The following is a 27,011-nucleotide window of genomic DNA, read 5'->3' on the forward strand; positions in this document are numbered from 1 at the left end:
TGACGTTAAAACTTCTTTTACAAAGAATTTTATAACTGCATGGTACTCAATTTTATCCATTTCAAGGGATACAGACAACACTTTTGCTTCAGACAGCTGTATAAAACAAACTATTTGATAGAATGACTTGCAATTTTACATGGATGCTTATGATAGATGTAATAACTTAGAAAAAAGAAAGCGTGCCGATAGTGTTGCCATCTATGGTCGAGGCCAAGAACTTTTCAGACCACCCTCGTATGTGTGTGTGTGTATATATATATATTATTATTATTATTATTTGACACCTCCAGGGAGTCCAAAGACTCATTGAGGGAGGGCACCTACTCTGTCTCTACCACTCAATTAACCAACTGACTGCAACTACACCAATGCTATCTGCTGCCGAGCACCACCAGTAGTATTTCTATAGACAATCACATATACAGGATGGCCATAAAATAACTTTCCCTCTTTGGAGGCATCTGTAGCTAAAACCAATAAACAGAATGAGACCAAATTTTATGTTGAGGCTTTTGAATGCATGGGGAGATGATTTCCTCGAAAAAAAGATTTAGTACCAAAAGTCGCTGGTAGGGGAAATTTTGGCACTTGCAGAACCGAAAACAAGCGAATAATTACATTAAAGGCAGATAAAATGGAATAATAACATTTTGATGGTGTAAGTGATAGCCGTGTCACTCATTCCAGCTGGATATGTGGCGTGTTACAATGATGATAATAATAATTAAACTAAAACAACAACTTGCAAGACAGAAATGTAGTGATTGAACCCACAGGAAATAATGTTTTATTCATCAGAATCGGGGTCCCCTGGACGACATACACGATTTTCAGTGTGCTGACCTTTCTTGTGTACAACAAATTGCATCCAGTGTGCAATATGCTATACAGCTGAGCATAAGGAGTCAGTCATTCGAATGACTGCTTGAACTTTCCCAATTCCTTTTTAAGTGGAATTGGTGGTGCTACTGTCACGTATGCACAGTAAAATTTGCATAATCCTTTTTACCTGCGTTTACTGTGAATATTTGATTGCTTTCGGCTCTGCCAGCACTAAAATTTCCCCTATCGGCGACGTTTGGTACTAAATCTTGTTTTTGCGGAATTCATCTCCTCATGCCTTCGAAAGTCTCTATATAAAATGTGGTCTCATTCTGTGTATTAGTTTTAGCTACAGATACTTCCAAAGAGGGAAAGTTAATTTATGGCCACCATGTATATATATATATATATATATATATATATATATATATATATATATATGGTGCTCATAATTAAATTTCCCTGATATTCATAACCTTATGTAGCTCAATCTAACAACTGGAATCTCACTAAATTTGGTGGGGAGATTAATCAAGATGTTAAGGATTCCACGAAAAAAAAAATTTAGTTTGAAAAGTTGCAGATGGGGCAATAATACACTGTACAATTAAAAAAAAAAAAAAAAAAAAGCTTTAAAATGGACAAACAAATGAATAACAAAGACTAAACTGAAATGAAAGATTATCTTTATCAATTTAATTTAGCACAGTAATTATGATATTACAATTACTGGAGAATAAGTGTTGTCACAAACCTCTGTTGCACAAATCGAGCATATTGAGTTCACCCATGCAAAAGAGGACTTGGTTCAATGTGGCTACCATTCTCTTGAACTAGAAATTGTCTCAACAGCAGAACGTCACATGTCCAAAGGAATGTTCATCACAGAAAGCATAGCATGAAAATTTTCACACAGATTATACCATAAACAGAAGATTCTGGGCTTGGTATTATCAGACATATGTCAGGAGTGTACAGTTCCTTCAGCCTTTGGACTGAAGGAATTGTGCATTCAGTTTCATTGTGGTGTGAAAGACTATGTTTCCCCATACAGAAAGCACCCAGGTCCTGTCCGTTGTATCCTTGACAGTGCTCTTGGATCCGTTTTTCGAAATCTCTCTAAGCATGAGGTGTGAGCAAGTGGCATCAAGATTATTTGCTAGCTGGATAGGAAGCCTCCTGATGTGTAAAAAACATCAGATTCAATCCTGTTTATTATATAATGGCCTGTAGAATTGAGAAGAACAAAGAATGAACACTTTGTTCTAGAGTATTACTGGCCATTTTAGCAATAAGCATGTTGTGGCATTTCACCAGATAAAATGACTGTATTTGTCAATTCTTCCAATTAGAGAAGAGTATGCATTTGTAGTGGCACTAGGTTCACAAATACTTATATTTGCTTATCATATTGGAATATGAGGAATATTCCCATAATTTTTTTTGTCATGAGGAGCACTGGCATATTTTTGAGCATTCTGGATGATCCCTTTAAATGTGGAGAGGATAGTGATTTGTAATGCAAATGACTTACTCTGCTGATTGGATCACTCTAGATTTTGCACTTCTGGGACGCTTCTCAGCAGGTGATGAAATCTGGCTGAAGGATGTGAGAAGATTTTTGATATATAGCAAATCCAGTTTTTGTGATGATAATCACATCATTACAACAACTGAATTTACATGAGAACTGTGAGTCGTATTTTTCCCCCTCTCTCTCTCGCTCTTTGTGACTCCCACCATGAAAGGCTTTAAACCTACTGTGGGTGGACTAAGAATTTTTTCTTTTCTTTTTATTATTATTATTTTTTTTTTTCGTTTGTTCAGGCACCCTGCTCTGGAGACAACAAACATGAAACTTTTTCAAGCTGCTTCAGGCCTCCAATAAATGGGGTAGTGGTCTTGCTCTGGAAATTTAATTTCCTGCCAAAAGACAATCACACGTGTTTGTTCCCACAGCGGTATTCGAACCAGCAGACTGTTAGTTGGAAAGCAGTTACTCTAACCACTCAGCCATCCAGGTTAGCAATATACGTATTGCATTACATATCTGTGTAATGTATGTATATCATTGAGTATAAAGGATTTTCACTGGGAAGTTATTTAGCTAGTCTCATATGATGATCAACAATAGATGACTGGGAATGATTGAAATTATGTTTAAGATCCTTCTGGGAAAACTCACATTTTTATTCTTGCAAAAACCAGATAAACCACCAGAGAATACATGCACACACAAAATCAGAAGACAGGTATAATGTATCAGCTTCATGGCTCTTATTCCATCCATTCTTGGTCATCTATTGTTCATCTTCATATCATAGGTAAATGGTTGAACTAGCGCATAAATGCACTTGATAGCATGAGTTTAGAAGGGTTTTCTCAGCTAATTTTTCTTTTTACGTGACATTAACAGATGCATACATTTAATGGGTGGAGTGGACAGATTGTGTAGTGAACCTGGACACCACATAATATTACTAATAAGCATTATAGGCATATGTTGAGATTAGTTGATTAACATACTGCTTCTCTTAAAGTTTACTATTAACTCGTGATAATCAGCTTTGCTTATAAAGATATAGTTTTAAATAAGTTATCGCTCTCTCTCTCATAACTGGAGCTGATAATCCTAAGGATTCAGTTTCACGTTGTGGGCTAATACAAATGGTAACATTGATTCTATGTGTTAGATCATATGGTAATGATAGTAGGGAAGATTATTCATTAGCTCTTAGGATGAAATTATTACACTTTTTACATTCTGTAATTTTACTTATTCATAAAAAGGACAAAAAATTTCATTGAGGAAATGCTTACTGATTGTGATCCTTTTATTTCACAGGTGAAGTTTTTGATTACTTGGTTGCCCATGGTCGTATGAAAGAAAAAGAGGCAAGAGCCAAATTCCGACAAGTGAGTTATTTTAAGATTTGTTTAAAATATAAAATTAGCCATCATTACACAATATTTCAGTAATTTTTTTCTTAGTTGTGTGTTTGCATAAATTTTGAAGTTGAACCCCCCCACACACACATCTCCATTCTCTCTCTCTTATGTGGCTACTGCCCACAAAAGGCTTTTCTGTAGATAAGCTGTATGCTTATGTACACTGAGTTAGCCTTGCATTAGGACCCCCCCACCTCCCGATTTGCATATTCTGTGCAATAAGGAAGTACCACATGACATCAATGTCATATGCAGTTACTATAAATGGGCATGCCCATCCTAGTAATAGGGAAATGTGGTAACGTAAGCCAATTTGATTGCTGGCAAATAGTTGCGGCCCAGAGGGCAGGTGCCAATATTTTGGAAACAGCCGTACTTGTTGGTTGCTCCCGTACTACTGTATCAAGGATGTACGTACCAGGAATGGATTAGCTATGAACAGATATCCAGCAGAAGGGCTCACGACTGGTATCTCAGCAGTGACTTGCAACAGTCACACAGCTCACCCATCAGTACAACTGCAGACCAGTTCGACCCGTTTCCACATGCACCATGAACTATACCTTGCTTCGCCTGGGGTTCCACAACTGGAGCCCAACAAGAGTACCCATGATGTCATTTTGAAGGCTTAATGGATTGTATACAGCACTCGGAAAGGATTAAAACAGATTTTAATACTTCCTATATTTCGTCTCAGTCACTGAGACATCTTCAGGGATTACAAAAAAACTAATGTAACATATACACAAATACCACACAATACTAAGCTAACCACGTGGGTGAATCTAAAGTCCTATCTAGGTGGTGTGCCCTGTATGGGCGATTGTAGGTGACCTAGAATGTAAGGTGGGATCTCTGATGATTAACGTTTCCCAAACAAATCTGAAAACAAACCCCAACTCAACATCACCAGAGTTAAAGATCGGTACTATCAATGTAAGAAGCATGAATGGCAAAGAAATGGAGCTAGCTGAGGAATTAGATAAGTACCAGATCGACATAATAGGGGTGACTGAAACAAAAAAAGACCAAAACTGGTGAGATCTTTCTGAGCAATAAATACAAAATGTTATATTCAGGCAATAACAATCAAGGAAAAGAAGGAGTAGCCATAGTATTCAACACAAAATACGAGGCTAATCTTCTTGAATGGCAGTCAGTCTCAAGTAGAGTAATGTGGGCAAATATGAGAATGGGGAACTGGACAATGAGACTTATTTGTGCCTATGGTCCCACAGAAGGTTCTACTAAGATAGAAGTGGAGGAATTTTTTGAGGCTTTAGAAAAAGCAACTGACACAATGAAAAAGGAAAAGTTGGTCCTTGTTGGGGATCTAAATAGTAGAGTAGGAAATGATTGTGAGACATACAAAAATATTTTGGGAAAATTTGTAGAAAAGAGCAAAGCTAATAATAATGGCAAATATCTGTTGGATTTCTGCTCAGGACATGGACTGGTTATTACTAACACCATGTTCCAACATAAAAATGTGCACAAATTCACATGGAGAGAAGAGGCTAGGAATAAGAAAAGTCTCATTGACTATGTTATTGTTGATAGTGATGTTTTCTCCCTGGTGCAGGACACCAGAGTGTACAGAGGATTTGAAATTGGAAGTGATCACTATTTAGTCTTGAGCAGGATAAAATTGAATTTCATATTGAAAAGAATAACATGTAAGAAAGTTTTAAAGCGAATAAAAGTTGAGCAGCTCTCAGATGTAAACTGTAGCCTAAAATACAGAAATATTATTGAAAAGAAAATGAAAGAGTTTGAGAACAGGAATCAAACCTTGGAGATTCAGTGGCAAACTCTGAAGGAAACATTGATTGATTCTGCCAGAGAGGCATGTGGTGAGGTTGTGTGCAAAGATAAAAAAATCAGAACTCCCTGGTGGACACAGGAAGTTAAAGAGGCAGTGAAGGAAAAGAAGAAAGCATATCAAAAGTTCCTGGCAAATAAGTCAGCTTTTACTCTTACAGAATACAGAGACAAATGTAAGAAAGCTAAACAGTGTGTAAAACTAGCTAAACAAAAGTCATGGGAGGACTTTGGCAAGAATATAGAAAATAAATATCAAGAAGGTGGCAAAATATTCTGGAGGTTGTTGAAGAAGCTTAGGAACGGAGGAAAGAGTGCTGTAAAAGGAATTAGAGATGATAAAGGTGAAATGAAAACAGGAGAAAAAGATATCCTTGAAGTATGGAGTAATTACTTTGAAAAACTGCTAAATGAAACAAGTAGTGATGACAGCACAGTGATAAAAAACACTGACCAGGCATGCAGTCAGGAATACATATCCATACTTGAAGTAGAAAAAGCCATCAAAGGCTTGAAATGTGGAAAGGCAGCAGGAGTAGATGATATTCGACCAGAAATGCTGAAGTATGGTGGTATAAGAGTCTTACAGTGGCTGCACTGCATAGTTCAGAAAGCCTGGGAAGAGGGACGAATTCCCGATGATTGGAGTAGAGCTCTCATAGTACCCATATATAAAAAGGGAAATAAAACTGAATGTGAGAATTACAGAGGTATTTCCCTACTGAGTGTTCCTGGCAAGATCTATGCAAGTATACTTGAGAAACGGTTGAGAAGAATTGTGGAAGAAAAGCTTGGTGAAGAACAAGCTGGATTCAGGCCAAATAGAGGCTGTCAGGATCAGATCTTCACTTTACGACAAATAGTCGAGAAAGCATGGGAATATAACAAAGATCTGTATTTAAGTTTTGTCGATTAGGAAAAGGCATATGACAAGGTGCCAAGAGAGAAGCTATTCAATACGCTGCAGTTATATGGTGTCAATGGGGCATTATATCAAGCAATACTTAGTCTTTATTTGAGTTGTGAGTCAGCAGTTAGAATTGAAGGAAGTACAGGAAGATGGTTTAATGTTAAATCTGGTGTGAGACAAGGATGTACATTATCCCCTCTGTTATTCATTATCTATATGTATCACATTATGAAGGAATGTGGTATTAAACCTGATATCAAAATTGGAGATGTTAATGTCAGCTCTTTGCTTTATGCGGATGATGTTATACTTCTAAATAAATCCGCTACAAGTCTGCAAGATTCTCTGACTAAATTGAATAGCTGTTGTAATAGATATGGTATGAAGGTCAGCAATAAAAAGACAAAGACAATGAAAATAGGCAGAATCATTGAAAATGTCAACTGTGTTGTGAATGGAGAACCTGTGGAACAAGTAAAACATTTCAGCTACTTAGGCACAATTTTTACTGAAGATGGTAAACTAAATATAGAAATAGACAACAGAATCAGCAAAGCTGGTATGGTGGGAAGTCAATTGAATAAATTCATATGGAATAAGAAAGAAATTAGTCGGAACACTAAATTAGCTGTATACAAGACTGTGTTCAAACCAATTTTAACTTATGGATCTGAGAGCTGGGTCAGAAGTAAAACACTTGACCAAAGACTAGAGACCACAGATATGAGAGTCCTGAGAAAGATTAGAGGCGTGAACAGATGGCATCAATGGCAATATCATATTAAAAATGAGGATATTAGGAAAGAACTTGACATTGTCAGCATCCAGGAATGCGTTAGCAGAGCTAATCTCAGATGGTATGGTCACTTAAATAGAATGGGAGAGGAAAGATTAGCAAAACAAGTGTTCTCTGCAAGGTTGGCAGGAAAACGACCCAGAGGAAGACCAAGATATAGGTGGATTGATACAGTACAAAGTGCCTTAGACGATAGAAATATAAGATCTGATAATGTTGGAGTCTTGACAAGTAACAGACTGATTTGGAGGAAAATTGTAGATAGGAAGTTAGTAATGATGTAGTTTTTTCATGTAGTACTGTCATATCCTGTACACCCCTTGAGGGTACATGGCAGGAATTTGATGATGATGATGATGATGAAATCTTTGGAAGTTTAATGCAACTATGTTTATTTAGATTTGGTTGATTTCTGAGAGCTGCTGCAGATTCTGAAAATAGTCTCTCTTTTTTGAATTTACTGTGGTGGAGTATGGTGGTTTTTTTTTCCCAATAGATCCTGTGGGTTGTATCCAAGACATGGTCAGCCAGGCCTGGCTGACCATAGCCGTGGTTGCAGATGTATGACTTGTGTTCTTCTAGGCAGATGGTTGCTGATCTACCTGTCTGTCCAAAGTTATGCCAGCTTACAGGAACAGTGACACCAGGGTACTGAGAGATGAGGGGAGGGAGCTGATCTTTTGTAGAATGGACGCTTTTGTAAAACATCCTCTTCTACATTTCTTCTACATACCATCTTCTACACTCTCAGACACGACCTTAATTTTAATTTTTATAATTCTAATTGCGTAGAATTCGGGGAGCGGGGGTGGAGAGATTGATGGTTCTTGAATCATAGTTGTTGAGAGTGGAGGTTTGCTTGATAGAAATTTCTTGCTGAAGATAAGTTTGTGATGAACAGATGATGTAAGCTCATGACAGCAGAGATGTGATTATACTGTATTTATAATGACCCAAAAAGTAGGGATACAGTATATTGATAGGATGAGAGAGAAAATGAGTGTGCAGACTCATGGAGGTACTCATACAATAATAATAAAACCATCTGCTTCTTGCTTGATAAGAATGTCTTGAAAGAGTCAAGTTTCATTTGATTTTTTTTCCCCCTTCTTCTTTGATTTTAGGATACAAGTCATTAATTTTTTTTATTTTTTATTTTTTTAAGGAAGACATAATGCTTGCTATGTTTGATTTGAAATAGTGAAGACATCATCCACATGACTGATACACAGCAAATGTTTTAGAATTGGGGAAATTTTTTTTTTTTCATATGTTCTAGATAAAAAAAAAAGTCCATAAGAAATATAAAAAGGTTAATGTTGATTGGAAATTCAGAAGATAAATATTGAAGTGTGGCATTCAAAGGAACATTGGTGAAAATCGAGTAATGTCAAAACTGACAAACATTGGTGCATCTTTTCTGAAAGTATGGTATAATCAAATTTCTGTCAAGAGCCTACATTATCTGTTCATCTACAAACTTCTCTTCAGTAAGGAATTTCTATCAAGCAGGCTTCTATTCTGGACTACAGTTCAGAAAGTGAACAACAACATCAACTATTTCTCTTAAAATTCTACATGAACAGATGACTTTCATAGAATTCCTATTCCATATATTAAGGACACTTCTGATTGTGTCCTTTAAAAAATTTCAAATTTTTGCCACATACAATCATATCAACTAAATTTGCCTACTTTTACCAAAATTTCTTTGGCAAAAGAACTTTTGCCAAAAATTTCCATTGTTGCTACTTGGTATCTATCAAAATTCCATGTGACTGCAACTTTTTCTATTTGGACAAATGGGCTCATCTGTATTAAAGTTGATTTCAGAACACTATCATATATTCATCTTATTAAATAGCACAAGTACAGCAATGCAGAACATAGGACTAACATCACATGACTCTTTAGAATGATGCAAAGCTCCTTTGTAGAAGCACCTACAAATTCCAATACTGTACCTCTTTAAAGAGAGAATGCTGAGGTTCTTGTACATTGACCCAACCTAAACCTCAATGATGAACTATGTATCCAAATTTTGGCAAATTAGTATTAACAACCGTATGACTTTATTTTGCTTTATTTTTAATATCTTAATAGTGCAGCAGTTTGAAACTTCATGAGTGCACATTAGGAAGTAACCATTGTTTATAGCACATAGTTTTAATCTGTTGTATTTGAATTTTCCATTATTTATACTACGCTGAAGATGGGTTGTGATACACAAACTAAAATATTTGTATTTTACAGTATAATATTATTAAAATATCATTATTGTGGTTATGTGTTTTCATTTCTAAATTGCTTTCCTACTTATCACTTTCTCTCCATCAAGAGCCAAATCTCACCTAAAACAACTAAAATTCAGTTTTTTGTTTCTATTTTGTGAATTTTTCAAAGCTTCTCTTTGAATTACGTTATTAGAAAGATATCCACTTTTGTTTTAGACTGATCTAGGTGTTCCTCTCTTGTGAATACTTTGTGAACTATGGTATGATATTAGGCTACATTTTTACAAAGTAATTAACTCTATATTTAAATCAAACCTAGTTCAAAAACAAACCAGACTAAAAGTATACAGTACATTAGCCCTACCAGTCTTATTGTATGGAAATGAAATCTGGACAATAAAACAAAAAGACAAACAAAGATTAATAACAGCAGAAATTAAGTTTATGAGAAAAACTGCAAAATATACTCTATTTGATCCCAAAAGAAACGAAGAAATTATGAAAGAATTAAACCAAGAATCAGTAATTGAAAAAAATTAAAAAATATAAACATAAATGAATAGAACACGTTCAAAGAATGAAAATAGAAAGATTACCAAAACAAGCCTTAAAGTACAAGCCATTAGGAAAAAGAAAACAAGACATCCTCTTAAAAGATTCAACGATGACTTCTAAGTCCAGAACAGGCCACGCTAGGCCTAAATCCTTGATATGCATGATGATGATGATTTTTACAAAGTCTCTGGTGTAGATTTGATATCCCTTTATTCATAGATGGGGTGCTTAAGGGTCAAAGCTGTATAACTGAGAGGAGACCTCCACATAGCCTTTAAAGGAATGCGGAGAACCGACCAGGGCTTCTGACCTAATGTCCAATCCTCACCTTCTCGTGGTGCACCCTGTTGGGTATCTACTTGGATACTGAACGGACGAGGATGGGCTGGCAATTTGGGATTTAGCCGACCAAATTGTATTCTTATTGGTTAAACCAAAATATAGAATGATGGTACAACATGACAAAATTTCATGCCGGCTGGGGCGTCGCCCGGTTAAACAAGGCCCCCGTTGTTTTCGCCAGGGAACCAGGGCGAACAGCGAAAAGTCAGCTACTGGAACAAATCTGAAAATAAACCCCAACTCAACATCACCAGAGTTAAAGATCGGTACTATCAACGTAAGAAGCCTGAATGGCAAAGAAATGGAGCTAGCTGAGTAATTAGATAAGTACCAGATCGACATAATAGGGGTGACTGAAACAAAAAAGACCAAAACTGGTGAGATCTTTTTGAGCAATAAATACAAAATGTTATATTCAGGCAATGACAATCAAGGAAAAGAAGGAGTAGCCATAGTATTCAACACAAAATACGAGGCTAATCTTCTTGAATGCCAGTCAGTCTCAAGTAGAGTAATGTGGGCAAATATGAGAATGGGGAACTGGACAATGAGACTTATTTGTGCCTATGGTCCCACAGAAGGTTCTGCTAAGGTAGAAGTGGAGGAATTTTTTGAGGCTTTAGAAAAAGCAACTGACACAATGAAAAATGAAATGTTGGTCCTTGTTGGAGATCTAAATAGCAGAGTAGGAAATGATTGTGAGACATACAAAAATATTTTGGGAAAATTTGTAGAAAAGAGCAAAGCTAATAATAATGGCAAATATCTATTGGATTTCTGCTCAGGACATGGACTGGTTATTACTAACACCATGTTCCAACATAAAAATGTGCACAAATTCACATGGAGAGAAAAGGCTAGGAATAAGAAAAGTCTGATTGACTATGTCATTGTTGATAGTGATGTTTTCTCCCTGGTACAGGACACTAGAGTGTACAGAGGATTTGAAATTGGAAGTGATCACTATTTAGTCTTGAGCAGGATAAAATTGAATTTCATATTGAAAAGAATAACATGTAAGAAAGTTTTCAAGCGAATAAAAGTTGAGCAGCTCTCAGATGTGAACTGTAGACTAAAATACACAAAGATTATTGAAGAAAAAATGAAAGAGTTTGAGAACAGGAATCAAACCTTGGAGATTCGGTGGCAAACTCTGAAGAAAACATTGATTGATTCTGCCAGAGAGACATGTGGTGAGGTTATCTGTAAGGATAAAAAAATCAGAACTCCCTGGTGGACACAGGAAGTTAAAGAGGCAGTGAAAGAAAAGAAGAAAGCATACCAAAAGTTCCTGTCAAATAAGTCAGCTTGTGCTCTTAGAGAATATAGAGACAAATGCAAGAATGCTAAACACTGTGTAAAACTAGCTAAACAAAAGTCATGGGAGGACTTTGGCAAGAATATAGAAAATAAATATCAAGAAGGTGGCAAAATATTCTGGAGGTTGTTGAAGAAGCTTAAGAATGGAGGAAAGAGTGCTGTAAAAGGAATTAGAGATGATAAAGGTGACATGAAAACGGAAGAAAAAGATATCCTTGAAGTATGGAGTAATTACTTTGAAAAACTGCTAAATGAAACAAGCAGTGATGACAGCACAGTGGTAAAAAACACTGACCAGGCATGCAGTCAGGAATACATATCCGTACTAGAAGTAGAAAAAGCCATCAAAGGCTTGAAATGTGGAAAGGCAGCAGGAGTAGATGATATTCGACCAGAAATGCTGAAGTATGGTGGTATAAGAGTCTTACAGTGGCTGCACTGCATAGTTCAGAAAGCCTGGACAGAGGGACGAATTCCCGATGATTGGAGTAGAACTCTCATAGTACCCATATATAAAAAGGGAAATAAAACTGAATGTGAGAATTACAGAGGTATTTCCCTACTGAGTGTTCCTGGCAAGATCTATGCAAGTATACTTGAGAAACGATTGAGAAGAATTGTGGAAGAAAAGCTTGGTGAAGAACAAGATGGATTCAGGCCAAATAGAGGCTGTCAGGATCAGATCTTCACTGTACGACAAATAGTCGAGAAAGCATGGGAATATAACAAAGATCTGTATTTAAGTTTTGTCGATCTGGAAAAGGCATATGACAAGGTGCCAAGAGAGAAGCTATTCAATACGCTTCAGTTATATGGTGTCAATGGGGCATTATATCAAGCAATACTTAGTCTTTATTTGAGTTGTAAGTCAGCAGTTAGAATTGAAGGAAGTACAGGAAGATGGTTTAATGTTAAATCTGGTGTGAGACAAGGATGTACATTATCCCCTCTGTTATTCATTATCTATATGGATCACATTATGAAGGAAAGTGGTATTAAACCTGATATCAAAATTGGAGATGTTAATGTCAGCTCTTTGCTTTATGCGGATGATGTTATACTTCTAAATAAATCTGCTACAAGTCTGCAAGATTCTCTGACTAAATTGAATAGCTGTTGTAATAGATATGGTATGAAGGTCAGCAATAAAAAGACAAAGACAATGAAAATAGGCAGAATCATTGAAAATGTCAACTGTGTTGTGAATGGAGAACCTGTGGAACAAGTAAAACATTTCAGCTATTTAGGCACGATTTTTACTGAAGATGGTAAATTAAATATAGAAATAGACAACAGAATCAGCAAAGCTGGTATGGTGCGAAGTCAATTGAATAAATTCATATGGAATAAGAGAGAAATCAGTCGGAACACTAAATTAGCTGTGTACAAGACAGTGTTCAAACCAGTTTTAACTTATGGATCTGAGAGCTGGGTCAGAAGTAAAACACTTGACCAAAGACTAGAGACCATGGATATGAGAGTCCTGAGAAAGATTATAGGCATGAACAGATGGCATCAATGGCAATATCATATTAAAAACGAGGATATTAGGAAAGAACTTGACATTGTCAGCATCCAGGAATGCGTTAGCAGAGCTAATCTCAGGTGGTATGGTCACTTAAACAGAATGGGCGAGGAAAGATTAGCAAAACAAGTGTTCTCTGCCAGGTTGGCAGCAAAACGACCCAGAGGAAGACCAAGATATAGGTGGATTGATACGGTACAAAATGCTTTAGACGATAGAAATATAAGATCTGATAATGTTGGAGTCTTGACAAGTAACAGACTGATTTGGAGGAAAATTGTAGATAGGAAATTAATAATGATGTAATTTTTTTCATGTAGTACTATCATATCCTGTACACCCCTTGAGGGTACATGGCAGGAATTTAATGATGATGATGATGATGATTATTCATTGAGAAGCTGTAACATTTAATGTACTCTTGCAGATTTTATAATTGAAAAATAAAATAAAACTGATAATTCTTGCTGCTGAGATACTGTGAGGTGATAAGTGTTTTCAGATTTCTGCTGAAATACTAGGTTTCCTGATGTATTAAAAATAAACAATTTTCACCATATTGTTTATGCTTATAACCAGTCATTTTGACACTTTAGTAGTAGCTTATTGTTAATAATTGTCGCATACAACTTATGATGATAGCAGTGCATTATGAAATGTACAAATGCTTCAACACTCTTTCACCATATTTATTTATTTATACTTTGTAACTTTAAGCAATATCTTGTAAATTTACAAGATATTTCTTGAATTTACAAAAAACTATCTTTTGAATTATTTATTTATTATTATTTATTTATTTTTTTTTTTGCATATTCACTGCTACATGTGTCCCATTGAATACGTTAATCTAAAGTCTACACTATCGAACCTCATTAATGAGTGAGTCAGTGAGTGATAACCTGTATCGTATTTACTTGAATATAACTCGCACTCCTGATTTTACTTTACGAAAAAAGAAAGTAAAAAGTTTCACATATACCTCGCACACAACAAAAAGTTTAAACATGTTCATGTCACAGCAATAATAACTCGCTCCCCACAGTAACACCTTCCCCAACAGCAGGTAGTTTTATTGTATCACTGAATAAGGCATAGAAACATTTGCAGTCTGTGTAATATATTTCTCAACAAATAGTGCAATTAGAGACAACTGAGATAAAAACGGCAGTAACTAATGAATGACATATTCCCTCCCACAGAAACTGTGCTGTATAGACTGTAAGTAAAACCATATGTTGCACTGGCAAACACAGTATCTAACCATTGTCCAATTTTTGAAATTTTTGATGTCATTAAGACATCACAAAAGCAGAAACGGCACTCAAACAGCCAGCAGTATAATTCAACTGGAGGTTGAAACTTTGTGCAAGTTAGCCCGGTAATGAGTTCCTTTGGAATGATAAACAGGCAAAACACCACCCCGTCTTAAATGTGTTAAAACTAAGAAATATATAGTGAATGTTGTTATGGCAGTTTCAGATATTATGGAATTCGGTTGATGAGAATTAGCATTTCAACTCAACTGTAAGTATGCCATTGTCATTTGGTAGCGTGATCTTTTGTTAATACTGCACCAATCATGTGCATGTCTTCATAGCTGTTCTATCTCTACTGGCATACCATTGCTGTCTGTTTTGCACTCTGCTTTCAGTTCGCATTAGTCATTCATGAAGGATTGTTCATTACATATCTCAAGTCTTGTAAATTATGGTAATTTTTGCCTCAAATAATGGGAAAGATGATGACTCTATTTGGGTAGATGACTTTGACGATGCACACAAGGAAACTGCTCTCGAGGTCAGAAGTAGTGATAGCGAATAGGAGATTCTTGGTAAGTCATACCCATTTTCAGTTTTTTTCTGAAAACTTTAGTTCCCGAAAATCCCCACATATATCTTGCACCACGATTTTTTAGCTTTAATTTTGGGAAAAAAAAGTGCGAGTCATATTCAAGTAAATATGGTAATTTATTTTTAGTATATGACATGTATTGTGTACACATTTGTACTTGTAAACGTTTATCTTAATTTTTTTTTGTAATTCCAGTTAAGGTTCTGTGATATTTAACTGAACAAAAAATTTAGAATCACATTCACAAAATGTATATTCTGAATGGAATGTTATTAATAAAAGAAATACAGGAGAATACATTGGACATTTGTCAAAATTTTATTTACTATTATTTTATGTGAATACTGCCAAAAGTCATACGAAGTTGGCATGCGATAGCAGCACTATCATATTGGTTGTTCTCAAATAAAATATTAATGATGAATAACAAATATCGAAGTAACTTTTTTAAAAAAATAGTATTGTTTTTGTCATTATTATGTGATATTAAGAGTAATTATTCATTTTGGAAAATCACCTTAATTTTTTTTGTTATTTTAAACTGTTAAAAAATGGTGGGTTTATATTCCAAGAAGAAGATACAGTGAGTGTATCTTCTTCTTGGATAAGAATAATTAACTTAAAAATAGTTAAAAAAATGTGTCAACTGCTGATTTACTTTCTGTGTGTTTGGAATACAGCTAGTGTTACTATTATAAGCTTCTGTTCTTTGGTTAAACGATCACATGCAAATGGTTGATGATGTACTTCTCCATTAACAGCCTATGCTAGTCATCTGGAAATGACTAGTACAGATTGACCTGAGAAGACCTGTGAGTCTAATCAGGTCAATCTGAGAAGACTCACACAACATGAGGGCCATGAAGAAGCTCCTCATGCTTGGAAAATTTATCCCATTTATCATATTTCCCTTGCATTTTTTTATCTGATTATTGCCTTTTATTATTGGACCATCATATGCAGCACACACTTTTAATATGTTAACGTTGGGTAATTGTACTTCTCTGGACGTCACCTTATCTGACAAGGCAAGAGGAAACACTGTCACCCACAGAAATTTCATGCTTGCATTTTGGTGGATGCGCTACACATCATAATGGTTCTTAAATTTTAACCAAATTTGTGTAGAAGGGCAGGGGAGAATGATGTTTGTTTTAGGATATATTAGAAAACAATGATTGAGAATGCTATATTCGATTGGTATGTTTGAATTACTCAAAGGTATAAATATGTGAACCATCATTAATAAGCCAAGTGAGAATGGGAAATGTAAAGGAAAGGACAAGTGTGAGTAGAAATACTTTCATTACTGGCAAATGAATTATTAATAATTAACTTTGTGATATTATGTGTGTCCTGTAAGTTGTTGGGTGGTGCAAGTAGCATGTGATCATATAAATTCTAGACATGTATAAGTGAATTTATGCTAACATAAATTCACTTATACATGTGAACATTCACTTAAACTGGACTGAGCGAAGTTAACATCCAAAAAGTGCATGATTTCGGCTTTTCTTTTGATGAAATCATGCACTTTTTGGATGTTAACTTCGCTCAGTCCAGTTTTTGAATGGCCTGGCTTTTCGTCGTCCTCAAGCCTCTCACGACCACTTTGAAATTGCTTAAACCACTCTTAAACTTGAGTATGGGATAAAGCATTCATCACCTTATGCTTTTTGAAGTATTTGATGCATTTCAGCAAAACTTTTACCAAGTTTAACACAAAAGTCAATCGCAGCTCTCTGTTTGAAACTCATTTTCCAACCGTTCGTCAAAACACACTATAACTCAGCTTCTAATGAAACAAAAGTCATAAACAGTTGACACAACACTAATGAAGGTTGCCGCTTTTGACAACAAAAAGGTACAACAGGTGGCGCCACTAGTTTCTTCTATTTTCGAAAAGTTCGGTTTCTTTTTGGACAAAGGGTGCAGATATCTCACATATATTTTGTTGTAGATCAATCACTTATAATACATAGAAGTTTTAATTTTTATTCAAGAGTAGATAAATTTTTACTACATCTATTGTTTCCATTGACTGGAATATAAATTTTTATATTGTGAAAACATTCCAACCTCAATGGATGATATTCTGCAGAAGCAAAAGAAACAAGGAATTTTATCACTAAATACAGTATAGAGACATGCTCACAGGCTATGCTGCATGTATACAAGCAAAACAGACTTATTGTAGCACAAAAAATAGCAGCTAACTAAAAACATTTGTTCTAACATCCTCTTTCAAATTTTCAGTTCCAGAAAATACTTATAACAGCTGTTTATAATGTAGTCATTGGATACAGAAAGCACACAATTTAAAGCATTGTAAAGCAAAAAGATCAATATGAGAAACGTGTGTGCATACACACACAATGTCATAGAAAAGTCATGAAGACTTTGGCAAGATAGAAAAAATATCAGGAAGGTGGCAAAATGTTCTGGAGACTATTGAAAGAGCTTAGAAATGGAGGAAAGAGTACTATTAAAGGAATCAAAGATGATAAACGTCACAAAAAACTGAAGATAAATGACAGTGACAGAGAACAGTAGTAAAAAATTTTCAAGAGGAATTCAGTTAGAAGTACATATCAATATTTGTGGTAGAAAATGCCATCAAAAGCTTGAAATTGGAAAAGGCAGCTAGAGTAGATGGTATTTGATCAGAAATGCTCAAATATTGAGGGGATAAAAGTTTTGCAGTGGTTACACTGCATAATTTAGACGGTCTAGTAAGAAGGGCGAATTCCAGATGATTGGAGTAGAGCTCTCATAGTTCCCATATATAAAAAATTGAATAAAGCTGAATGTGAGAATTACAGAGGAATTTTGGAATTCCTCTGTAATTCCAGGTACGATTTATTCAAGTATACTTGAAAAGAAGTTCAGAAAAATTGTGGAAGAGAAACTTTGAGAAGAATAAGCTGGTCTCTGGCCAAATAGCAGTTGTCAAGATAAGTCTCATTGACCATGTCATTGTGGATAGTGATATATTCATGCAGGTTCAGAGATTTTCATTTTATAACAAATAATTAGAAATCATGGGAATATGACAAAAATCTGTACTTAAGTGTCGTAGATCTGGAAAAGGCATATGATAAGGTGCCCAGAGAAGAATTTTTCAAAATAGTACAATTGTATAGGGTAAATGGAAAATTATACAGAACATAGTCTATATTTAAGTTGTAAGTCAGAAGTTAGAATTGAAGGAAATATGGGATGATGGTTTGATGTAAAATCATGGTGTAAGATAAAAATGCACATTATCTTCATTCTTATTCAACATCCACATGGATCACATTATGAAAGAAAGTGGCTTTTGGCCTGACATTAGAAGTGGTGATATAAAATTAGCTTCTTGCTTTATGCAGTTGATGTACTCCTAAACACATCCAGTGCAAGTTTCTAGGTGTGTGTGTATATATATATATATATATCTAAATTTAATTACACCTGTAACAAATTCAACTTAACAAACAGTTAAGTTATATCTGAGAGCTGGGTTAGAAATAAAGCACTTGATCAAAATTAAAGCGCTTTTAATTGATCGTTAATTTATCTTTCGTTTGATGGTCAGTTAGGGAAGTGAATAGATTGCATCAATGGCAGAATCATGTTAAAAATGAAGATATTAGAACTTGACATTGTTAGCATTCAAGAATATGTCCACAGTAATCTAAGGTGGCATTGCCACTTCAATAGAATGGGTGAGGAAAGGTTAACAAAAAAAGGTCTTTGATGCCAAGATGGCAGGAAATAGACTCAGAGTAAGACCAAGGTCTAATTTGATTGCTTTGGAAGAACGAAATGTTAGTTACAACAATATTGGAGTGCTCACAAGTGATAGACTAATTTGGAGGAAAATTGTTGATAGGAAATTAACAATAATGTAAACTTAATCATATGGTGCTGTCATAGTAACCTTAACATCCCTTGAGAGCACATATCAAGAAATTGATGATTGTTTTATCCTAAAAGACCAACCACACCAACTTTCCACCCCATATTCTCTCTCATGTTAAGCTCATTGGCCAAGTAACTTATTAATCTGCTTATGATAGGATGGTCAATCTTGTCTGCATCATTGTCTGTGATGTCTGTAAATTGTGTTCTTCTGTTCAGTTTTTCTTTTATGGGATAACAAAACTGAGTTTCCAGGAAAAAAACCCTGCTATCTTCATATATTATTGACTAACTTACCTTCAGCTGAAAATCTCTGATAAAGATTCATGTCATGGATGGGATTCAAACCAGATCTTTCCATCTGAACGGTATCATCAATACTGACTGAGGTACAGCACACCAACTTACATATATATACATATGATCATCTGATATAATTTCAGAGATATTCATTAAAAAAAGTAATTGTGAAACTATAATATCTAAGCAGTTATCAGTTTCCACTGCTGTGGATATCCGTTTAGACGTTTAGTATTAAAGAAATGTTTTACTATTGAGATGCTAGTTCAAAGCAAAATGTTCTAGATAACTGATCATTTAGAAACAATTTACTGGATTCCTGTGTAGCTTTATGAGAACTTCTCTGAGTCTAGATTTTCCAAAGAAAGATTATAAGATTAGTTTCTATTTCTAGCCAGAGGAATTTTTTCTTGGCCTTTTCTGAATTAGGCCAACTTTTGGAGAGGTAAGTACAGGTAACCCTCGTATAACGTGGTACTTATACAACGCGGTTTCGATATAACGCGGATAACGGGCTACTACAAATTGTACTAACCCTTTATCTTTTCATATATTTTTCACTGCACAACTTAAAAATCAAGTTATATCTTCGTTAAATTTGCGTCTATCTGTATCACGCATGTAGTTATAAATAGCGAATTTATATTAGGGGAAATACCCTTTAGCATGCATGTACTTCAATTGTTTACTGCATAAAGTTTATTGTTGAAAATTGTCTTCGTTTTCTGCCAGGAAAGTACATTAAAAATCATAAGTGTCAAGCTGAGCACTTTATTTTCTGGTGAGTTATTACATACATTAATATGTAATGCTTTTTTTTATGTAAAAATTTTATTTTTATAGTAATGGCCACTTAAGAGGGCTTTTGCGATATGGTTGAAAACGAAATTAGTGAATTAATTGATGGGGAAATAAATTTAAATAAGGAACTGGTACAATTAATAGATGACGTTGAACCAAATGGCGGGGAAAGTTCTACTAAAGATTCTGATTGTGATGGATCCGTTAAAGAATTCAGTTTAAAGAAATTAGCAGAAGGATTGGACTTGGTGAGAAAGTTCAGAAGTTATTTTACGGATAATGATCCCTCAATGGAGCACTCTGGAAAATTCATGAGCCAATTGGATATTTGTTTAGCTCCATATTATGAACTTAATAAAAAATTGCAGCATAGTGGTGAGCAAAGTCTTATTACTGAATTCTTGATAACTAAACCAGCTGAAGTATGCAGTGATAATTAGGAAAATGATGTCCAAGAGATTTTCAAGTGGCATGACGACGTCTAGTCACTCGTAAATAAAGAACATCTACGAAATGTTCGTTTTGAGACAGTGATGACGATTAAAATACACTCTTTATTTTGCCTAAAACGTTTATGCATTATGTGTAACGAAGTTTACGTACAATTTGTATTTTTATAAGTTTTTAAAATATTTACTATGTATTTTGTTTCATAGTTTGTTTTCTTAACTTACATGAATTACCTGAATTAAATACATTTTTGTTGTTTATATAATTAAAAAAAAGAAAAGAAAAAAACGATTCGAGAACATAACCATACTTTTTCTATGTGATCTGAGTCTCGCATGATGTGATTTATATAACGCGGCATTTTTGTGGAACCTAACATCCGCATTATACAAGGTTTACCTGTATAGGTTTTCCCCCCTCTAGGAACTATTTTTAATCCTTCAACAGAGAAAAAAAAAATTAGTTTAGAAGTTGCATGATTTTGCATAGTAATATGGATTAAGATGGTATGAGAGCGAGAATGGAGAAAAGATTTGTTGGAAATGTTTTGTAAGCAAGTATAAGAAATCTGAGTCATGAAAGAATGAAGTGACTGATAATAAGGATATAAGGCAGGATTGTCAAAGTGTTGTGAAGAACGTAGTGGAAGCAGTGAATGATAGTACATGAAATATGAATGACAGCTTGAAGGAAGTGGTTGAAAGTAATAATGTGGATGATGAGATGCTAGTGTGGAAAGAAATTGCATGCTATGCAGACTTCTTCACAGGACAAAATGTGAGCTTGAGCAACTGGAGGAAACGATTGGCATGTAATACAGGACAGACAACGAAAGAATTGAATGGGAAAAGCATAAAAGTGCAAAAAAACTGAGAGAAAACAGAAAGTATTGTATGGGGATTCAATGATAAGAGGTATACTTAATAAGAAAGTGATGAAAGATGTTTTCCAGGTGCAAAGATAAAGGATGTTAGTGACACTTTAAGTATGCAGAAGAATGAAGCAAACGAGTTAATTGTTTTGGCTGGCACACATGATTTGAATGGTGAGAAATATGTGATGAGAGAAAATATGAAAGAGTTGTTAGTGGAAGCAAAGATGAAGAGTAAAGATTGCAAGTCTGTTGCCTCGATATGATAGGACAGAACTGAGAAGAAGGGTCATGATTGCCAGTGAGTCAATTAAAAGATTGTGTAGGAGGAACGTAGTGAATTTTGATGTGTAGTGAATTTAATGGATGAAAGGACTTATATATGCTCGATAGACTACATTAAATGGTTTTGGAGGTAGATGTTTAGAGAAAGTGTTGTTTAGTGAGAGTGTGTTAGTGCCAAACCAGGGACATTAGAGATATTAGGGAGGATGAAATCAAGCATGTGTCTGGCCATCTCTTGTGATAAATGAACATGTGCACAGTAATGATTATGCAATACCAAATGGGATTTCATAGGTCTCTAATTTGAATGGGTTGATAATGACATTACATAAGGGTGACTGTGGGTACAAGGGATATTGAAATGCATACACAAATGCATGAAGTATCAGGAATAAAGATGAGGAGTTTTTGGCTTGGTAAGCTCATCTTGGCCAAAAATTATAGGCATCAGTGAGGCCTGGTTGACTGAAAATGATAGTTACAGGGATAGGATGTAAAAGGTATTGTATTTTCAGGGAGGATAGAAGGAACAGGAGAGGAGGTCGAGTATTGCTGATGATAGTTGCACAATTACAACCAACAAAATTAGAAGTTAAAGAGGATTTTAGGTCTTAGGGAGATGATTCATTTGAGGCCATCTGGTGTGAGATAGAGGCAAATAGGACAAAATACCTTGTTGGGTACTGCTTTAGACCAGGGAAGTCCAGAGGAAGATGTAGATACCATGTATCAGCAGATTAGCACAATGAGTATAGGCTGAACAATTATTATGAGAAACTTTAACTATGGTGACATTGATTAGAGGGAGGAAATGGGGGGCATGGCAAGATGGAAGTGGGATTTATACAGTTGCTAAGGGATAATTACATGAAACATCTTATAGAGTGGACAAAGAGTTTGAGGGTGTTGGATCTGATAATAATATTAGAAGATGTAACCATAACCAAGATTGACACTCTGCCTCCAATTGGAGAGAGTGACCATGTGGTATTGTTCTGGGAAGTTGCCAAATGTGGAGTTCTCTGTCAAGAAGGGGTTTATGTTCAACTTTAAGACTGGTGATTATGAGACTCAGGAGTCATCTTGGAACAGTGCCATGGTTTGAGAAGCTACTAGGAAAGAATGTCAGTAGTGCATGGCATATGGTCAGAGATTGCTTGAGAGTAGTAGTATCAGACTGTATATCCAAGGTCAGGAGGATAAACCAAGTTGGAATTAAGTGGATGAGCAGGGATATAAAGCAACAGCTGAAAAGAAAAAGAAAACATCGTGAAGGAAATATAAAGCAAACAAGTGATTAGCATACTCATGAGCAGTACAAAATGCAAGTAAGAAAGGTGACTAGTATCGTAAGGAAGGCCAAGTCAGACTGAGAGAGAATTAACCAAACAGGCCAAAGTAAACCCAAAAGAGTTTTTCATTATGTAGCAAGTAAGAGGAAAAATGACTTTAAACAATTCTCACAGTAGGAAGGTGACTCAACCAAAAGAAATAGTTGAGTTGCTTAGTGATCATTTTGCAAAGGTGTATCATCCAGGTAGTGATTTTACAGTTGCTGATGTTACAGAACTACATATCAACATTGAGGTAGATGAGCAGGAGGTGTTCAGCATATTAATTGAATGTGAACACAGTAGTGGGACTGGATGGCATATCAGCCTGTGGAATGTGTGAATATGAATGAGAATTGGCATCGTCTCTGATGAAGTTGTTCGATCTGTCTCAGCTCTGGCAGGGTTCCAAGGGAGTGGAAAGAGAGTAAGATAGTACCATTGCACAAAGGTGGTTCCAAGACAGGTAACAAACAGCAGACCAGTTAACATATCAGGAGTCATTGTTAAAATATTGGAAAAGTTGGTGAAAGATGAAATACAACATTAAGTGGATAGGAATGCGATACTTTATTGTGGGCAGCATGGCTTTTGTAAAGGGTAGGTCCTGTCTTAGTAACTTATTCAGCTTTTATAATAAAGTGACAGAAGAATTGGATAAAGGTAATGGCTACGTCGCGATACTGCTTGACTTTGCTGAACATTTGACAGAATACTACATGGAAAACTATTACAAAAACTGGAACAAATGGGAATGGATTGGGGGGGGGGGAGGGGGGGGATGACGGACAGACACCAGAGAGTAGTATATTATTATTATTACCTGACACCTCTAGGGAGTCCAAAGACTCACAAGGGAGGGCATCTACTCTACAACTGTCTCCACCACTCAATCCACCGACAAACTGCAACTACACCAACGCCATCTATCTCCCACTACTAGTATTTTCACAGACAATCACAAACATCAATGCCCATGGCCGGATTTGAGCCTGCAGCTATTTGGCTGGAGAGCAGATACGCTAACCACTTGACCGACCAGGCTAGAATCCAGGAGAATGATGGTGACTAGTGGAGTACTTCAGGGTTTGGTACTATTTAATTTGTATATCAGTGACATAGGGAAAAATTTAAGAGGAGATATTCAGTTGTTTGCTGATGATGCAAAGCTGAGGAAAGCAATAGTTGATAAAGGTGATGTAGATATCCTGCAGGATGATTTAAATAAATTGGCATTGTGGGAAAAGAATAATGATTTGCAACACATATGCATTTCAGGTTGTAAAGGTTGCATAAAGCATATCATATTGATGGTATTGGATTGGACTTGGGGATATTGGTGGACAAGAAAGTTGAAGTGCAGAGGGCATATTGCAAAAGTTGGTAAAAGAGCTGAATGAATTACTTGGATGTTAAAAAACATGCTAAGTAAAGACAAGGAAGTTATTATCCCTCTTTATGAGGCTATGATTTGGCCACATCTTGACTACTGCATTCAGAGTTGGTCACCTGGGTTTCTTGGGGACCAGAAGGTGGTCAAGAGGATTCAGAGATGAGTGACCAAGATGGTGACAAGTCTGTGGAATACTCTGAGCATAGGTTAAAGGTTTGTGGGTTACAAAGTTAGTTTATAGATGAAAAAGAGGGGGCATGATAGAGACTTAAGATATTAAAGGGGTTTTATAAAGTTGATGCAAGTGGAATTTTTCAATATATGGCAGATAGTCAGTGAATTAGGAAGTTGTGTAAGAGTGTGTGGACCAGATTTTTTGCATGGAGAGGAGTGGTGAGTGAATGGAATGGATTGCCAGAATTGGGTGCGAGTTCCCTGATGGTGAATGGATTCAAGGAGCTGTATGATAGGATTTGTATGTCTTCTGTAATAATTCTCTGGACTCCATGAAATTGGCAACATATGTATTCCATATTCTCATCACCTTTAAGTCTATAGATCATTGATAGAAATGAAGTTGATACTGATGTAGGGTGGAGACTTTCTGTACTGATCTCAAAAGTTATGGTTAAATGATTTGTGTTTATCCTCTAGCGAATAAAAAAGTGCTGGAGGATATATTACTTCTTTTAACAGTTTACAGATGTGATTATAGCAGATTTAATACAAAAAAATTTACTTATTTTTATGAAAAAGTGGTATATGGAATTTCTGTAAAAGTAATTCATGGCAGTGTAATATTCTTTTTAGCATATACCTTTTCTTCTTTAATTAATACATTACAAAAATGCCTTTATTTTAACATTTAAATTCTTTAAAATTAATTTTTACCATGTAATTTTTTTTTATACTTTCATCATAACACACTCATGGGTAAACATTGGATAAACACATCTAAAAACAGTTTATGTAATATCTTTTAATGTGAAATTTGTTTAACACACAAAAATTATAAACATCTTTAAACATTTTCCATTGTATGAGGGTGGTCTGAAAAGTTCTCGGCCTCGACCATAGATGACAACACTATTGGCAAGATTTTTTTTTTCTAAGTTGGTACATCTGTCATAAGCATCCATGTGAAATGGCAAATCATTCTATCAAGTAGTTTGTTTTATAAAGCTGTCTGAAGCAAAAGTGTTGTCTGTATCCCTTGAAATGGATAAAATTAAGTATTGTGCAGTTATAAAATTCTCTGTAAAAGAAGGTTTAACGGCAAAAGAAATTCATTCGAAGTTCATAAAAGTTTATGGGCACTCTTCTCCTTCGTTTTTGACAATTAAGAAATGGGCTGCCGAGTTTAAACGTGGCTGTACCAGCCTTGAAGATGATCCATGTGAAGGACATCCAAAAAGCGTAACAACACCAGAAATCATTGATCGAGTGCACAATATGGTATTGGATGACTGGCGAGTCAAAGTGCATGAAATTGCCGAGACTATAAGCAAAAGAACGTGTAGGATGTAATTTGCATGAAGAATTGCATACGAAAAAGCTTTGTGCAAGTTGGGTGGGTGCCGAGCTTGTTCACAGCAGATCAAAAATGCACTCGCATGAAAATCTCTGAACAGTGCTTGGAGCGTTTTAACAAAAATAAAACTGATTTTGTATGTTGATTTATTACTATGGATGAGACTTGGATTCACCATTACACACCAGGATCCAAATAGCAGTCAAAAGCCAGTTGTTCAGCACCAAAAAAGATGAAGTCGGTTCCATCAGCAGGAAAGGTCATGGCATTGGTGTTTTGGGATGCTAAAGGCATTTTGTTTATTAATTATTTGAAAAGGGTAAAACAATACAAGGAAATATTATTCTGATCTTTTAACCAGACTAGACAAAAAAATTTGTGGGAAAACACCCGGTTTGTAGAAGAAAAAAATCATCTTTCATCAGGACAATGCACCTGCCCACAAAGGTATTTTGGCAATGGAAAAATTAAGGGATCTGCACTACGAATTGTTGCAACATCCACCCTATTCCCCAGATTTGGGTCCCTCTGACTTCTATCTCTTTCCAAAACTAAAACTCTTCCTCTCTGGTCAGCATTTTACTTCAAATGAAGAGGTGATTGCAGCTGTAGAGGAGTATTTTGCAGATCTTACTGAGAACCACTACAGGGATGGGATAATGGCGCTGGAGCATTGCTGGAATAAATGTATTAGTCTTAAAGGAGATTATGTTGAAAAATAAAAATATTTTGAAATTATAAATTCATTTTTTCATTGTTAGGCCGAGAACCGAACTTTTAAGATCACCCTCGTATGTTTATTATCAGTATAATAGGCAGTTCCAGTATGCTGTGGCCAAAAATATGGAGAAATATTATATGCAATGAATCTTTTATTGGTATGTATGTATGTTTTTAGCTATTCTATATATTCAAAAAGGATTTCTTTCCAGATTGTTTCTGCTGTACAGTACTGCCATCAGAAAAGGATTATACATAGGGACTTGAAGGTAAGTTGAAAAATGTTTGTTTCTTG

General features: G+C 35.5%; 1 protein-coding gene across 6 annotated transcripts in view; it reads left to right on the top strand.

Annotated features, from left to right (window-relative positions):
* Positions 1–27,011, top strand: part of LOC150095108 (MAP/microtubule affinity-regulating kinase 3-like) — a 360,635-nt gene that overhangs the window by 157,938 nt on the left and 175,686 nt on the right. For all 6 annotated transcript variants that reach the window (XM_090411526.1, XM_090411530.1, XM_090411532.1 and 3 more), the window contains 2 exons: positions 3,671–3,741; positions 26,929–26,985. In XM_090411526.1, coding sequence (XP_090267652.1) covers positions 3,671–3,741; positions 26,929–26,985 — 128 coding nt within the window. The remainder of the gene's footprint in view (positions 1–3,670; positions 3,742–26,928; positions 26,986–27,011) is intronic.

The sequence above is a fragment of the Typopeltis vanoorti genome, chromosome 21, assembly GCF_054136105.1.
Source record: "Typopeltis vanoorti isolate ZY-2024b chromosome 21, IOZ_Tvanoo_1.0, whole genome shotgun sequence".
Classification (NCBI taxonomy): domain Eukaryota; kingdom Metazoa; phylum Arthropoda; class Arachnida; order Uropygi; family Thelyphonidae; genus Typopeltis; species Typopeltis vanoorti.